Here is a 16,602-nt window from a genome sequence, read left to right as displayed (position 1 = left end):
AAAAAAAAAAAAAAAAAAAAAAGATATTAGCTGTGATTTTGAGATATATGGTCTTTATTAGGTCAATATATAGACAATGTATGTCCTTCTATACCCACTTTGTTAAGAGTTTTTATTATAAATAGATGTTGAATTTTGTCAAATGCTTTTCCTGTATCTATTGAATTGATCATATGATTTGTATATTTTGGGGTTTTTTGTTTCCAATTATTATTATTATTTTAATATAATTTATTATCAAATTGGCTAATATACAACGTGTACAGTGGGCTCTTAGTTTTGGGGGTAGATTCCTGTGATTCATCACTTGCATACAACACCCAGTACTCATCCCAACAAGTGCCCTCCTCAGTGCCCATCACCCATTTTCCCCTGATTTTTATATTTTGTTAATGTGGTATATCACAATGATTAATTTGCACATGTTCGAGCTTCCTTGTATCCCTGGAATAAATTGCACTTGATCATAGTGTATGATCTTTTTAATGGATTATTTTGGTTTACTAATGTTTGCTAATACTTCACTGGGGATTTTTGATTCTATATTCATGAGGGATATTGGCCTGTAATTTTCTTTTTTTGTGCTGCCCTTGTCTGATTTTAGTATTAGAGTAATGCTGACTTTGTAAGATGAGTTCAGAAGCATTTCATCCTCTTCAATTTTTTGGAATAGTTTGAGAAATATAGGTATTACATCTTCTTTGAATATTAAGTAGAATTTACCAATGAAGCCTTCTGGTCCTGGGCTTTTGTATGTTGGGAGCTTTTTAGTTACTAATTCAATCTCTTGATAAGTAATTAGTATATTCAGATTTTCTATTTCCTTGTGATTCAGTCTTGGAAGGTTGTATAATCTTATGATTGATACAAACAAAAGTTTATCAATTTTATCTTTTCAAAGGCCCAGCTTTTAATTTTATTGATCTTTTCTATTGTCTATTAAGTTCTATTCCATTAATTCCTTCCTTCTACTAACTTTGGCTTCATTTTTTTTTTTTTCTAGTTATTTTGGGTGTAAAGTTAGATTGTTTACTTGAGCTTTTTTTTTCTTTTTTCTTTTTTGTGATTTCTTGAGATAGGCTTGTATTGCTATGAACTTAACCATTTATAATCACTTTTACTGCATTTCATAGATTCTGGTATATCATATTCCTGTTTTCCTTTGTATCTAGCTAGTTTTAAATTTCTCTTTTAAATTCTTCAGTGACTCAGTGGGGGAAATATCTTTTTTTCCCATTCCTTCACCTTCAGTCTGGTGTCCTTAGTTCTTAAATAAGTTTCTTATAGTCAACATATAGATGAGTAGTTTAAAATATTCAGCCACTTTATATCTTTTGATGGGAGTATTCAGTCCATTTACATTTAAAGTAATTATTGATAGGTATGTATTTATTGCCATCTTGTTGACTGTTTTCTGACTTGTTTTATAATTCCTCTCTCTTCTTCTCTTTCTTTTTATCCTTGTGATTTGATACCTTTCCTTAGTGTTATATTTAGATTCCTTTCTCATTTTCTTTTGGGTATTCACTGTAAGTGTTTGCTTTGTGGTTATACTGTGAGGTTCTCATATAACATCCTATATCCAATCTTCTCTTTCTGGGACTCATATACACAGATATTATTTTGCTTAATGTTGTCCCATAAGCCCTTAAGATATTCCACCTTTTTAAATTTTTTTTCATTTTGCTACTCTAGGTATAGAACAGTCTATTTTAAGTTGATAACAACTTAAATTTGAATACATTCCAAAACTACAGTCCTACTCCCCCTGCCCATGTTTTGTTTTTGATTTCACATTTTCAATTTTTTTATTTTATGTATCTTTTAACTGATTATTATAGTTAATTTGACTACTCTTTTCTTTTTACCTATTTCATACTTGCTTTATCAGTTATTAATTTGCTACCTTTACTATATATTTACCTTTTCCAGTGGCAGTTTTACTTTTATATGTTTTATTGTCATTAATTATCATCATTGCTTTTCTGTTTAAAGAAGTCCTTTTAGGGGCACTTAGGTGGCTCAGTTAGTCAAGTGTCTAACTTCACCCCAGGTCATGGTCTCAAAGTTCATGAGTTCAAGCCCCATGTTGGGCTCTGTGCTGACAGCTCAGAGTCTGAAGCCTGCTTCAGATTTTGGTCTCCCTCTATCTCTGTCCCTCCCCTGCTCAGGCTCTGTTTCTCCCTCTCTCTCTGAAAAACAAATGAACACTAAAATAAATTTTTTTAAAGATGTCCTTGTACAGTTCCTTATAAGTCTAGTTTAATGGTGATGAATTCCTTTAAGGTTTTGCTTGTCTGGAAAACTCTTTCTCTCTCCTTCAATTCTGAATGATAACTTTGGTAGAATATTCTTCATTGGAAGTTTTTTTTTTTTTTTCTTTCAGTATTTTGAATTAGTCATGCCACTCTCTTCTGTTTTGCTAAAGTTTCTTCTAAAAATTCTGCTGATGAACTTATGGGATTTCCGTTGTATATAACAAGCTTTCTTCTGTTGCTGCTTTTAAGATGATCTATTTATATTTAACTTTCAATGTTTTAATTATAATGTGTCTTGGTGTGGAACTCTTTGGGTTCATCTTATTGGAAACTCTATGGGCTTCCTGAAACTGGATGTCTGTTTCTATCCTCAGATTAAAGAAGTTTTCAGTCATGATTTCTTCAAATAAGTTTTCTGTGCCTTTCTTTCTCTTCTCTTTCTGGGACTCATATACACAGATACTATTTTGCTTAATGTTGTCCCATAAGCCCTTAAGATATTCCACCTTTTAAAATTTTTTTTCATTTTGCTACTCTAGGTGAGTTCCATTGCTCTGTTTTCCAGTTCACTGATACATTCTTCTGCTTTATCCAGTCTATTGTTGAATCCCTCTAGTGTATTTTTCATCCATTATTGTATTCTTCAACTCTGTAACTTCTATTTGGTACACTCTTATATTTTCTTTGTTTAAGTTTTCATTGTATTCATCCATTCTTCTCCCTGGTTAAGTGAGCATCTTTATGACCACTACTTTGGACTCTTTATCAGGTAGACTATGTATCTCTGTTTCATTAAGGTAATTTTCTGAGGTTTTGTCTTGTCTTTAATTTGAAACATATTCCCCTGTCTCGTTTTGCCTGATTCTGTATTTGTTCCCATGTATTAAGCAGAACAGCTATATCTCCCCGTTTTGAAGAACTGGCCTTGTGTAGAAGATGACCCTTCTATACAGGGAGCAAAATCCCCCTGGCTACCAGAGCCAGGCAATCCAAGGTATCCTCTGTGTGGGGTACATGCATCCACCAGCTGAGGCAGAGCCGTGGCTGTAGCACAGAAGGGAGTGAGGTACTTGCCTGGCTGTGGTATGGCTATGGCACAGGAGGTGTGGGGCATTTGACTAGCTGTGGTAAATCTGTGGCCTGGGAGGGCAGGCCTCTTGTCTGGCTGGCTGTGGCATGGTTCTGGTGTGGGGCAGGGCGCTCTTCCAACTTGCTGTGGCATAGCTGAGGCATGGTGAGGAGGGTTGCACCTACCTGCACAAGCAGGTAAGACAAAGATTGCTAAAATGACACCTACCAGTGTTGGTATTAAGAGGCAGAAAGATATTGAAAAAATGGCAACTATCCATCCTTCTGTCCCTGGAGAGTCCCACACATTCTTGTCTGTCTAGTGGTCACTTTAAGACTAGTAATTGAGTCTGCTTCACATATGGACTAGGTGCTTTTCAAGCTGCTGTTTTTGCACTAGGTCCTGGGGTGAGTGACTCTGCATGTGAGCTCCTGAAAGGCAGATTCTCCGCTCCCTACAGTTCTATTCTTCTTCTAGATACAGTCCCTCATGCTTTTATGTTTGGGGGCTCATCTTTCCCATATAGGACCTAAAGTTTGAGTGTCTGATGTAGGGTACAAACCCCTTGCTCCTCAGGAGAAAGTGCTGTACTTTTGAGATCTCTTCTCATGGGTCATCATGCCTAGAATTGGATTTTTTGGCAGCAGGTATGTTTCCACCTCTCCAACCCCATCTCCATGTGGCCCTTTTATCCTTTGTTGTATAGGCCCTGTTCATCTAGTTATCAGGATTTTTTTTCAGAGAAATTATTCCATGCATAGCTGTAGTTTGTTGTGTCTGTGGGAGGAAGTAAGTTCAGGATATTCCTAGACTGCCATTTTGAAACATGCTCTTTTCTTCTCCTGTTTTCTTAGTCTTGAAATGCCCTCTTCCTTAGCTCATCATATTCAATGATCTTTCTTCTACCTTTTAGACCAAATCTTACTGGTCTTTGGGGGGATTTTTTGCAATATCCCACATTCTATCCTCAGGCGTTTTTTCTTCTCCCTTCAATGTTTCCCTAGACAGTCAAATCTACCATCATATTTCCATCTCTAGATACAGGCTGAAGTGTAGATTCACCTTTCCTTTGTGTACTAACCATTTCCATTTGGATAATTCAATGGCTTCTCAAAATCAAGAGTATGCTAAATAAAATCATTATCTGTCTTTCTCATTCTAAAAAAAATATGTTGCTTTATCCATATTTCTTCCTTCATTTGATGGTGCCACCATTCATCCTGTTGCCTAAAATAAATCCTTGAAGATTTTTTCCCCCTTGTTAGTGTTCCTCTTAAAATATATTTGAAAGGTCATTCCCTCTTATTCTTCTTGAACTGCACTTCCTTGACTGAAGACTTAGTCATCACTTATAAATTACTTATTTAATCCTCTTACAGATTCCTTAAGTTCATCCTCTCCACTCCCACTTCCCCATTCTCAGTTAAGGATCTCAAAGCTGAAAGAATTCTTTTTGTTTTCTTCTTTGAAAATCTGAACTTGTTCTGATTTCAATCCTCAATTATTCTCCAGTAGCTAAAATATAAAATCTGGGGCACCTGGGTTGCATCAGACTTCAGCTCAGGTCATGATCTTGCGGTTCACAGGTTCAAGTCCTATGCTGGGAACTGTGTTGACAGCTCAGAGCATGGACACTGTGTCTCCTTCTCTCTCTGTCCCTCCACTGCCTCACACACACACTCTCTCTCTCTCAAAAATGAATAAACATTACAAAAAAGATAAAATCTAAGTTCCCTAGCTTCATATAGAACATCCCGTATGATGTAACCTCATTAGGTAATTCTCCCATTTGCAACTTACCATGTAGCCATAATGAGAAAATAAAAATGATTCCATTTTCTGTAATTATAGCTATGATCATGATGATTCTTTTCAGCTTGGAAATTCTATAACCCTTTGGTGCACTTTGAACATTTCTACTTTACTTCTAAATTTCAGTTCTTTTGTGGCATTTTCCTTGACTCACTAAGGCATTTTGTTACACACTGCCTGGACTTGACAGTATTCTCATTATATGACTAATATTACTTTTCTCACCCACTTGTAATCATGTATATATATGCACATACCCCACAGTAAGCCTTATACTTTTCACGGCAGCATTTTCATCATCTAATAATGCCTCAATAAATAGGTAGAACCAAATATGTGATGAGCAAATAAACAGATCAATACTGTTAATTATAAGAAATTCAAAGGAATTCAATGTTTGTAACTTCAAACCTGCCATGAATAAGGAAAAAAGAACACACATTTACTTTTCTAATGCTTGAAATACATATGACTGTATAATATGATTCCAAAAAAACAGAATTTAATCTTTTGGTAATTGATATGTACTGATTTCATGAATTTATGAAAGTTAAATACAAAGCTTTAAAATAAAGCTATTATAACACATCAATTATCAGAGAAAATTAAATTTTAATTATATCTGATATTTCAATTACTGAAAAAATTCTCCAGAATTTATCTTTAGGGTAGTTTAAGGAGAATTCTCAAAGAAACTATTTAGACTGTCCTGGAAATGAGTCATTTCCCTGAAACATTCTCCAAAAATTGTTCCTAGTATAATATAGATTTCTATGGTAGCAGCACATTTCATGTCAAACACTGGATCTTTTCTAAATTCCTACCACATAAATTATAGAGCTAAGTATTAAAAATGCTGTAAATTTTAATAATATTAATTTGTGGTTCAATAGCCTACACCCATTCTTGAAAAGCACAGAAGTTTAGAAATAAAACAGCTAAACCTTAAGAAAAAAAGATCAAGCATAAGAAGCACCAAAAATCATCCAGTCTGAAGGAAAACAAATTAAAAATATAATACCATCACAAGTATTTTTTTAATCAGCAAAATGCTGAGTTTACCATATCAAAAAAAATCAGTTCACATTTTTTAAAGAAAACTTAAAACATAAATACTCTAAACACAACTAAAAAAAAATATTCTGTCAACCTTAAACCCAACATATTCTAAGTCTCTCACCTGGCTGGATATTTTCTCTTATGATAGTGACATGGTTATCTCTATCTGGCCGTGTGTGTTCATGCCAAAAGCCTATCACATGGCCCAATTCATGAACAACAATTCCAAATTTATCACAGTTCTTGCCAATAGAGATTGCCTGAGGTCCATTTCCCCGCCGACCCACATAAGAGCAGCATCTGCAATAAAGGAGAAAAGGGAGATGGTGGTGGCAATGATAAATGAGTTACAGTATGGTGAAACTTTTGCCAAGAATTATGATGACCTACAAAGTCCAATACATTCAGAGGTCTTTCATCAACAAACACAGCTCATTTCTAGCATCCTGGTAAACTCATATACAACATAAGTCCCCACATAATCACTGGAAGTGCTTTTTCACTAACTCATATGTTACAATATATGTTTTAAGTCATCTTTAAGAGTACTCAAAAGGTATCAGGAAATAAGGTACTTACAATGGTGATTAATGTGCTTTTAAACATACAGTTAAACTCAAGACTTATCAGCCCACTTTTATTTCTAATAGAGTTTTTTTTATTCTCATAATCTATCGACTTTGGTGGGTAATTACTTTGTCACTATGGTTATCTGGCAATAATCCATTATTTCAGTTTTGAATATAAAAACAAAGGTTATTTTTCCTCTTTAAGAAAAACAGGATTAGATTTTTTTTTTTATGAAAGACAGTTAATCAAAAACGGAGTTACTTTTCCTACTCCTGGGAGAATTTATTTAAAGAAGAAAACTTAGAAGGAGTCAATGGAGGAAAATTAGTTTCAAAAGGTAAATTATCCAAAGTTAACTGGTGAAGAAAAATCAACAACTGGCATAATTATGACATTTGCTATATAAATATAATTATATCTAAAACTTTGATAATTAGTGCTTACATTAAAATACTTTTCTATAGGATCACCCCTTGAGACAGCGGTTGAGGGCAAGTAATTGGTCTTGGATAGTTAGTAACCATGATACACCAGACACTGAACACTTTTTTTAATTTAGTAAATTAAAAGAGAAAATTGCCAAAAATTAATTGCCCAAATGATTCAATGGAATTTCACAAATTTTCAGTTTCCAGAGTAAGTATATTCGATAATCCTTTTGATTGTTCACAAATACAAATGTTTGTCATGGCAATTATTTCTGTAAGCTTTAAAAGCTTTAAGCATCTTAACCTATACCACAGATTTATTATTTATGAATCTATTATAACAGTTAATGAAGCTTGATAAGTCAATAACAAAAAAAGAGGTAGCTGGTAGGGGAAAAAAATCAGGGAATTTTGGTTTTGCTCTTATTTTTAATAGTATTTTTTCAATCTATATACAGGTAGTTATTAAATAATGAAACTGAAAAGTATTAGATGTAGAAAAACACAAAACTTCAAATGTTGGAGAAATTTAAACTGAATCATTACTGCCATAGAGCAGAAGTAGTTAAACCAACATCTGATAATTATATAGCAACTAAATAACACATGCTGAGTCATTCTTGCTAGTTATATTCAAATAAGAAAATACTTCACAAATCAAAATCTGGGAGATGGTCAAGCCATGTGGTCAACTTATTTAATCTAAAACGCTTTCTTTTACCATAATTTCATCCAAAACAAGTTCCAATAAGTAAAATGGGATTCCATAACAGAAAATAAAAATATATTTCCCTCTGACTTGTAGAATGGTCCTGTGAAAGAAGAAAAATGTGGTGGTTTGACTTCTATGGTTTGAGGGAGATAATAATTCTGGACACTCGGATGAGTACATAACTAAATACATGCACAAACAATTAGGTTTAGAATGACAGAGTAATATGTGCAGTTTATTAAAAAATGATTTAAGGATGTCTCGGTATTAGCTCCTAATGTAGCTCAGGTTGATGCTATTTTCTTGTATACAGCTTTTGATTTCTTTTGTTTCTAATTTGTATGATGCTCTTAAAGCTTGACCACCAAAAGTTCTATCTTCTCAAGAAAAACCTTCACCATCTATAAAGAAGCAACACAGAGAGTCTCTAAACCACAGAGAGTAATCAACTAATCTAAAACCTGCTACTCCTTACCTTTGCTCTGACTGGGGGACCAAAGCACTTTTGGAAGTTGCCTATATTACAATCTATCATGATACCCATGAAGATGTCCTTTCCACAGCAGTCTTCTCAACACTGAAATTATTTAAAACTGTAAAGTCATATTATGCCTCTTCTCAATATTCTCTGATGGTTCTATAGCAAATCGTGTCAATGTTCAAAAATATTCATTACCCCACACTGGAAGATAATTATACTTCCTTCCTTACACCATTGATGTTGAGTTTGGTCATGTGACTTGCTCTGAATAATGTCATGTGAGCACAAACTGTAAATTCTGAGAGACTGTTTAATAGTCATTGTGGTTGGCAATATTGTCTCTGTTTCATCTGCCACAACTGCAATGTTCTAAAAAGAGATTTTGCCATCAGACTGAATACTAAAGTGGTAACTCTGGAGTGAAACACAGACAACCAGTGATGGACAGGCAACAGAAATAAGGAATCAATATCTGTTACTCTAAGCCACTGAACTTTAAAGGTCATGTATTACAATGACATAAATTGTTTCAGCTGATTAATAAAACCCTCTTTTACTCAGAGGAAACTCTAAAGTACAATACTTACAAATAACTGCAAGAACCTACATGATCTTCACACATAAATGTCTTACCATAAGGACCCCTCTCCTATTCCTGTCCCTGTAATCACTCTACCTGAGCCATGCAGTCTCTTTGCTGTGCCTTGAGCATACGGACAAGCTCTTGCCTTAAAGCCTTCTTACTGGTGATTTCCTCTGTCAGGAACTCTATTCTCCCAGGCAGCGTGTGACTTGTTTCATCTGCCTTTTCAAGTTTTTGTGCAAGTGCCTTTCCATCCCATTTACATTGCTTTCCTTTTTGTCCTTGAATTTATGGTCTATTAATACATTTTACATTTCATATATTTTCATGTTTTCTTCTGACTTCTTATCCTAGAATATAAGCTATTTGTAGGCAGACAACTTACATGCTTTATATAGTGATATCTCTAGCCCCTAAAATATAGTCAGGCACGTAGTACAGCTCCATAGATACAGAGAACAGACTGGTAATTGCAAGAGCTTGGGGTGGGAAGTGGGGGGTGGATCAAATGAGTGAAAGGATTTAAAAGGTACAAACTTCCAGTTATAAGATAAAAAAGCCCTGCAGGTGTAATGCAGAGCAGTACTGTAATACAATAATACTGTATCACATACTACAAAGTTGCTAAGAGAGCAAATCTAAAAGTTCTCATCAGGAAAATAAAAATGTTGCTACTACATGAGGTGATGTCTGCTATCTAAATTTATTGTGGGAATCATTTCAAAAAATTTTTAATGTTTCTTTATTTTCGAGAGAGAGAAAGACAGACAGAGCATGAATATGGGAGGAGCAGAGAGAAAGGGAGACACAGAATCCGAAACAGGTTCTAGGCTCTGAGCTGTCAGCACTCCGCCTGACATGGGGCTTGAACTCCTGAACTGCGAGATCATGACCTGAGCTGAAGCTGGATGTTTAACCAACTGAGCCATCCAGACGCCCCGTGTGGGAATCATTTCACAATGTACACATATATCAACACTTCGTGGTAGGCACCTTAAATGAATATAATATTTTATGCTATTTATATTGTAACGAAACTGGGAAAAGATGATTTTTACAATAAATAAATTAATAAATATTTGTTAAAAGAACAGATCTCATAAGTGCAGGAGGGAGCTAAGGATCTGGTGGCTAGCAGAGAGCACCTAAAGCAGAGGTGAAGATGCTTATGGCCAGAGGTTAAACATACTCTTACCTCAATACCTCCTCAATCTGGTTTTCTACTTTTTCCATTAGTGTAATTCTGTAAGTCACGTAGTAATCCAACAAGTCATCTTTTTCTGCTTAAATTAACCAGTCCCTGCTGTCTGCAAGCAGGAATTCTGGCTGGCACACCTCTTCTGCCGAACTATAACCTCCTTGCAGAGAAAAACACCTCACATTCAATTTTATAATCAGTCAAATTGGTACAGTAAGTGGCACAAAATGAAAACGCTATAGGTAAGGATGAACAAGTGACTACTGCCATAATCTGAAAAACCAAACTGACCAAAGCTAAAGACAAATTTGAAACACAAAATCTAAAAAATAGGTGAATAAGTTAGTACAAATTTTATTTGTTTGGTTAGTTGTTTTTAAAGAATCATTAAAAATTAGCAGATAGGAAAACAGTAAGATTGTTCAAGAAACTATCTAGAAGAGTCAGAGAGGTAATACAAAATACAGGATATTCATGGATTAAATACCTAAATGTGAGACCTGAAACCATAACATTCCTAGAGGAGAACACAGGCAGTAACCTCTTTGACACTGGCTGTAGCAACTTCTTTCTAGATATGTATACTGAAGCAAGGGAAACAAAAGCAAACATAAACTACTGGAGTACTTCAAAACAAGAAGCTTCTGCACAGCGAAGGAAACAGTCAACAAAACTAAAAGGCAATCTACTGAATGGGAGAAGATATTTGCAAATGGCATATCTGATAAAGGGTCAGTATCCAAAACATAAAAAAACGTATCAAACCCAACACCAAAATAAACAAATAATCCAGTTAAAACATGGACAGGAGACGAAAACAGATATTTCTCCAAAGAAGACCTGCAGATAGCCAACAGACACATGAAAAGATGTTAGTTATCACTTACAATCAGAAAAATAGAAATCGAAATTACCATGAACTATCACCTTATACCTGTCAGAATGGCTAAAATCTACAACACAAGAAACAAAGAGGTGTTAGCTAGGGTATGGAGAAAAAAGAACACTTGTGCACTGTTGGTGGAAATGCAAACTAGTATAGCCACTCTGGAAAACCATATGGAGATTCCTCCAGATCTTAAAAATAGAACTACCCTACAATCCAGCAATTGTACTATTGGGTATTTACCCAAAGAATACAAAAACACAAATTCAAAGGGACACATACACCCTATGTTTACATTTACATTATTTACAACACAATAGTCATGATATGGAATCAACCAAGTGTGCACTGACTGATGAATAGATAAAGAAGATGTGGAATAGTCTTCAGCCATAAAAAAGAATGAAATCTTGCCATTTGCAATGACCTGAATGGAGCTAGAGAGTATTATGCTAAGTGAAATAAGTCTGAGAAAGACAGAGACAAAGTTAAGAAACAAACTCTTAACTACAGTGAATGAACTGATAGTTACCAGAGTTGAGGAGAGTGGGGGTTGGGCTAAAGAGGTGATGGGGATTAAGGAGTGCACTTGTTGACATGAGCACCAGATGATGTATGGAATTGTTGAGTCACAGCACTGTACATCTGAAACTAATATAAGGATAAAAAAAATGTTATGCTTTAAAAATAGAGGCTATTCAGCAATATAAGCTTGTATAGTAGACAAAAATAATATATAAATGTCTTCCTTACAAAGAAATAAGTCAAACAAGTTGCTATAAAATGATCTCTCATTTTGCTAATAATTAATCATCTTGTGAAATAAACAAATGCCACTCATGACAATAAATATTCACTAAAAAATATTTATAGTTAAGTTTAAACTTTTGTCAACCTAGGAAGAGATAGCTAAAGCATACGCCCCATTGAAGCTGGATCAAAGATATCAAATGCCAAAAAGTTCTGAACTTTACCATCTGCTTTTTAAAATTTTATTATTTTCCCACTTACCAAAGATGTGATACAGAATTAGGCACCCAATAAATATTTACCGAATAAAAGCTGATTCTAGCAGAATAGGGTGGGAAATACAATATGCTAAATGGTACAATTGTTTTCTATTTAATAATTCTCCTATTAATATTGACATTATTTTAGATTCTATTTTCATCTTTTTATTTTATCTTTTAAATGTTTATTTATTTATTTTGAATGAGAGAGCATTGAGGGAGTGCAAGTGGAGGCAGAGAGAGAAAGAGAGAGGGAGAGAGAGAATCCGAAGCAGGCTCCACGCTTAGCATGGAGTCCCACACAGAGCTCCATCTCACCACGATGAGATCATGACCTGAGCTGAAATCAAGAGTCAGATGCCTAACCTAACTTTTGTTTTGTTTTGTTTTGTTTTGTTTTGTTTTGTTTTGTTTTGTTTGTTAAAAACTACAACAGCAAGGTGCCTGGGTGGCTCAGTCAGTTAAGCTTCTGACTCTTGATTTCAGCTCAGGTCATGATCTCATGGTCATGATATTGAGCCCTGCATTGGGCTCTGCACTGACAGAGTGAAGCCTGCTTGGGATTCTCTCTTCCTCTCTCTGCCCCACTCCGCTTATACTCTCTCTCTCTCAAAAGAAAACAATTATCATTAAAAAAAAAACTACAATAGCTACAAGTGGCCTTAGTGGGTAAACTAAAATCAAAATGAAAAAAGTGATATGAAGTGGTGAGATGTGTTTGCCTGCCATTTCAAAGCCAGAAATAGAACTGGTTAATGTTGCCGTTAATACTAATGGCACTACCTTACAGGCTCTCTGTATTCAATGAAGATTTACACTGGATATTATTAAATTCAATGCCCTACATGCAACAGCTCTTATGAGATAAAAGACACAATACTAAAATCCAATAGGAGTGTTAGGTGTTTGACTTGACATATATCTGACTGCAGTGGCCTTCAGTATTTTGTGTAATTACCAATAACCAAACTCTTTAATAATTTTGATTAATTTCTATGAGATGTAAATGCAGCATTATCATAGAACAATCTCCTAAATGATGAAATAGTTGTTTCATAAAATTATGGCCAATAATGGTAGTTCCAAATGAAATTTAGAGGTCACAAAATAGTTAGAATGATTAGCAAGCCAATGGTCTATGCTTATAAAATGTATCACCATTTCCATTACTGAAAATGTTTATTTAAACACTTACAACATTCATTTATAACAATTACAGAGAAGTTGAGTATCAAGAGAAATCATCAAATGCAATATTACTACCATAACAGTCAAATTAAATGTATATATAATACTCAAGAGTTTAACTCCAAGAGTGCAAATACAGATTTAAAGATCTGACAGCAATTCACACCTTCAGTTTCCAGTTCTCTAAAATCATTACAGTAATCATTAAAGTGCATGCTCTTCAATACCTCCTTAAATTCTTACATAATTTTATTTTAGGATTACATACAATGTTCTTTAGCTGATGCATAAATTGTCAGGATTTTCTTGATTACCTATCTAGAAAGCAGCACACTAGGTGTCCTAAGGGACACAGAGATAAGCACTGATGAAGGTGGACAGATGAACCAATGGTGGGAATGTCACTGTTACAGCTGTGGGTAGAGCAATGTCCCACAGAGGGCAGCTCAGAAGGGGGTGAGAAGGAAATATGCAAATGGTTTCCACTAATGACAATGGAAGTAAAGGCATTCCAAGCAATCAGAAGAGCACAAGCAAAAAATGAAGAAAATATAGTGAATGGGAAAAATTGTTTAGCAGAAACAAGATGAAAAATTTGGAAAAAAAAGCCAAATTAATGAAAGAAAATGAGTATAAATATGAATTTGTTACACACAGAAATTTATCAATAAAATAATAAATGCCAGTGCTTTGCTTGTATTTGTTTCACAAAACTGAAAGGTGGTAAAGAAAAAAGAAAGATGTATTGATGCGAATACATTATGTATTTAGAAATATGTAAGCTGAGCTATATCCATTCTTATTAGATATAAGGAACTAGGAGGTATTTCAAATGTGACCGAAACTTGTCAAGCTAAATTTAAAGTAATTTGGAACAAAAACATTAGTTTAATAAGTCAAAACTAAAAAATTATGATATTATCCAAAACTACAGAGAAAGGCAATAATGTAAAATTTCTGCCCCTATCTAGGACCAAAATTAAAACTGATTTCTTTTTAAAACTTTTACTTAAAACTGATTACTTTTTTTAAATGTTTGTTTATTTTTGAGAGAGAGAGAGACAGAACACAAACTCGGGAGGGACAGAAAGGGAGGGAGACACACAGAATCTGAAGCAGGCTCCAGGCTCTGAGCTGTCAGCACAGAGCCTGATGCGGAGCTCGAACCCACGAATTTTAAGATCATGACCTGAGCCGAAGTTGGACGCTTAACTGACTGAGCCACCCAGGTGCCTCTAAAATTGATTACTTTTTAAGTGAGGTTAAATGTTCTAGGAATAGATGGTAGAACAAAGCCAGATCACATAATCCTCTCCCAGTACCTAGTGAAATATATAGATTTCTCCCCAAAAAATATATGTGATTGACAAGAACTATTTCCTCTAAAGGAATTAAGCATTTATTTTTACTTTTTTATTATAAACTATACTAGAGGGTATTCAAATAGTTATAGCTCACTAGAGAACATCCCTCTTTATACAAGGATTCTAGCTAATAACTGTAGAAGGGATAAAAAGAAAAAGCAATATTAGAACATCACTCTTTTGCAATGATGGGAACTTTTACAATGGAGGGACCTGGCTGTCACTCCTGGAATCTACTGGTCAACAGCAGCATCACTGAAGTGGCAGACCAGCACACATGCCTCCTGACTGGATATAATGTAAAGTAGACAGCAAACCCTGTCAAGTATTCTTAGCAAACAAACACCAATTCCATCTGAATTTAATCAAGTATTCAAATGCGGAAGTAGAAGGGAGAGAAACTCGAAAACTTTCAGAGTAAAACGTCTGTAGAGGATACAGCAATGGTTGGAGAGCTGCCATTCCTGTAACTTGGCTAGAGTATGGGATGTGTGCAGAGATGTGGCGGAGGAGAGGCTGCAGATGGAAGTTGTGGTAAGTTCACGGCATTCTTTAAATGTTATATCAAGGGATTTGGATTTTATTCTCAGGCTAACATTTCCCCAAATGTGTTTCGGGATACTGATGTACATTCTTCACTTTTGAAAGAGTGGCATGGGTGTTCTCGTTTTTAAGACAGTTTTAAAAACACTGGATTCTATATTCTCTTCAGTTGGTTGAATATTCATAATGTTCATTAGCACATTGCTGCAGAAATACCTACTGAAATTTAACACACCCTTTCACAATTTACGGAACAGTTGTTTTGGAGAGTATTTGTTATCTTCCTGTAAGAAAATCTAGAAAGCACCAGTGTATGAGGAAGCATTGAAAAACCTCAAAAAGTGTGGTACCTTGCTCTGACCAGCACTTTTTGAAGATAATTCTAGTAGCAGTAAATTGGTGAAGGAACAAGGCAGAGCATTTGGAATAGATCAGGTGTGGCATGACAAAGAGATGAATATGGACTGAGGCACTGACATAGAATATAGGTGGAAATCAACAGACCCACTGAATATCAGTGAAATCTTACTGCATAGGTTTTAGAGGGAGCACAAGACAATCATCAGACAGTGTTACTAAAGTTTCCACTTCAGATGAGTGAGATGTGGGCAATACCGCTGTTACAGTTGTAACACAAAGAAAAGTAGTTGACCTGGTGGAGAAATACACTTGGGGTAGATGTACAAAGTGTGTGATCAAAGAAAATATCTATTTTAAATATAATATGTTCTTGGGGCACCTAGGTGGCTCAGTTGGTTAAATGGTCGACTTCAGCTCAGGTCATGATCTCGCACTCTGTGAGTTCAAGCCCTGTATCTGGCTCAGTGCTGACAGCTCAGAGCCTGGAGCCTGCTTCGGATTCTGCATCTGCCTCTCTCTCTGCCCCTCCCCTGCTCACACGCTGTCTCTCAAAAATAATAAACATTTAGAAAAATTTAAGTATCATATTTTCTTATGTAAAATTCACACGTTATCATAGGCAAAATGCCAAGCAAATATTCAGAAATGACTCCTACCTATGGATTTTTCCCCCTTCTACACGTACTTAAACCATTTCCTAGTTCCACTTACCCACAAGGTCTATACGTGAATACAATGTAACTCTCTTCATCACTTCTTTCAATAAAAGTCACGCATGTGTGCTTTTCCCAGTGCCTCATGGCCTGCTTGAACATGGCTCGCTGGCTGCCTGGAAAAATGTCAGGATATTAATAAGAGTATCTGTCTCAGGGAACAGTGCCACATGCTGGCTCCTTCATCCTCAGTCTGCCTGGGCAGTTCAAATGCCGTCACTCTCATCAACCAACAAATATGAGCCTGGAGCGTCACAAGTGACCACTCTTAAGAATGGACACTCACCTTATAATCAGAAGTTTCGAACTCACTACCTTAATGTATGTGTACAAAGCTCTATAAATGGGACATACATTCTTCCTGACAG

General features: G+C 35.3%; 1 protein-coding gene across 1 annotated transcript in view; it reads right to left on the bottom strand.

Annotated features, from left to right (window-relative positions):
• The window catches only part of TLL1 (tolloid like 1), a 216,243-nt gene that overhangs the window by 103,779 nt on the left and 95,862 nt on the right, over positions 1 to 16,602 (bottom strand). Inside the window, exons 5-6 of the mRNA XM_039249957.1 lie at positions 16,233 to 16,350; positions 6,320 to 6,498 (exon numbers count right to left, since the gene is read on the bottom strand). Of these exons, the coding sequence (XP_039105888.1) occupies positions 6,320 to 6,498; positions 16,233 to 16,350 (297 nt within the window). The remainder of the gene's footprint in view (positions 1 to 6,319; positions 6,499 to 16,232; positions 16,351 to 16,602) is intronic.

The sequence above is a fragment of the Hyaena hyaena genome, unplaced genomic scaffold (genome assembly GCF_003009895.1).
Source record: "Hyaena hyaena isolate Hyena2069 unplaced genomic scaffold, ASM300989v1 scaffold_356, whole genome shotgun sequence".
Lineage (NCBI taxonomy): Eukaryota > Metazoa > Chordata > Mammalia > Carnivora > Hyaenidae > Hyaena > Hyaena hyaena.
This window is presented reverse-complemented; position numbering and strand designations above follow the sequence as displayed.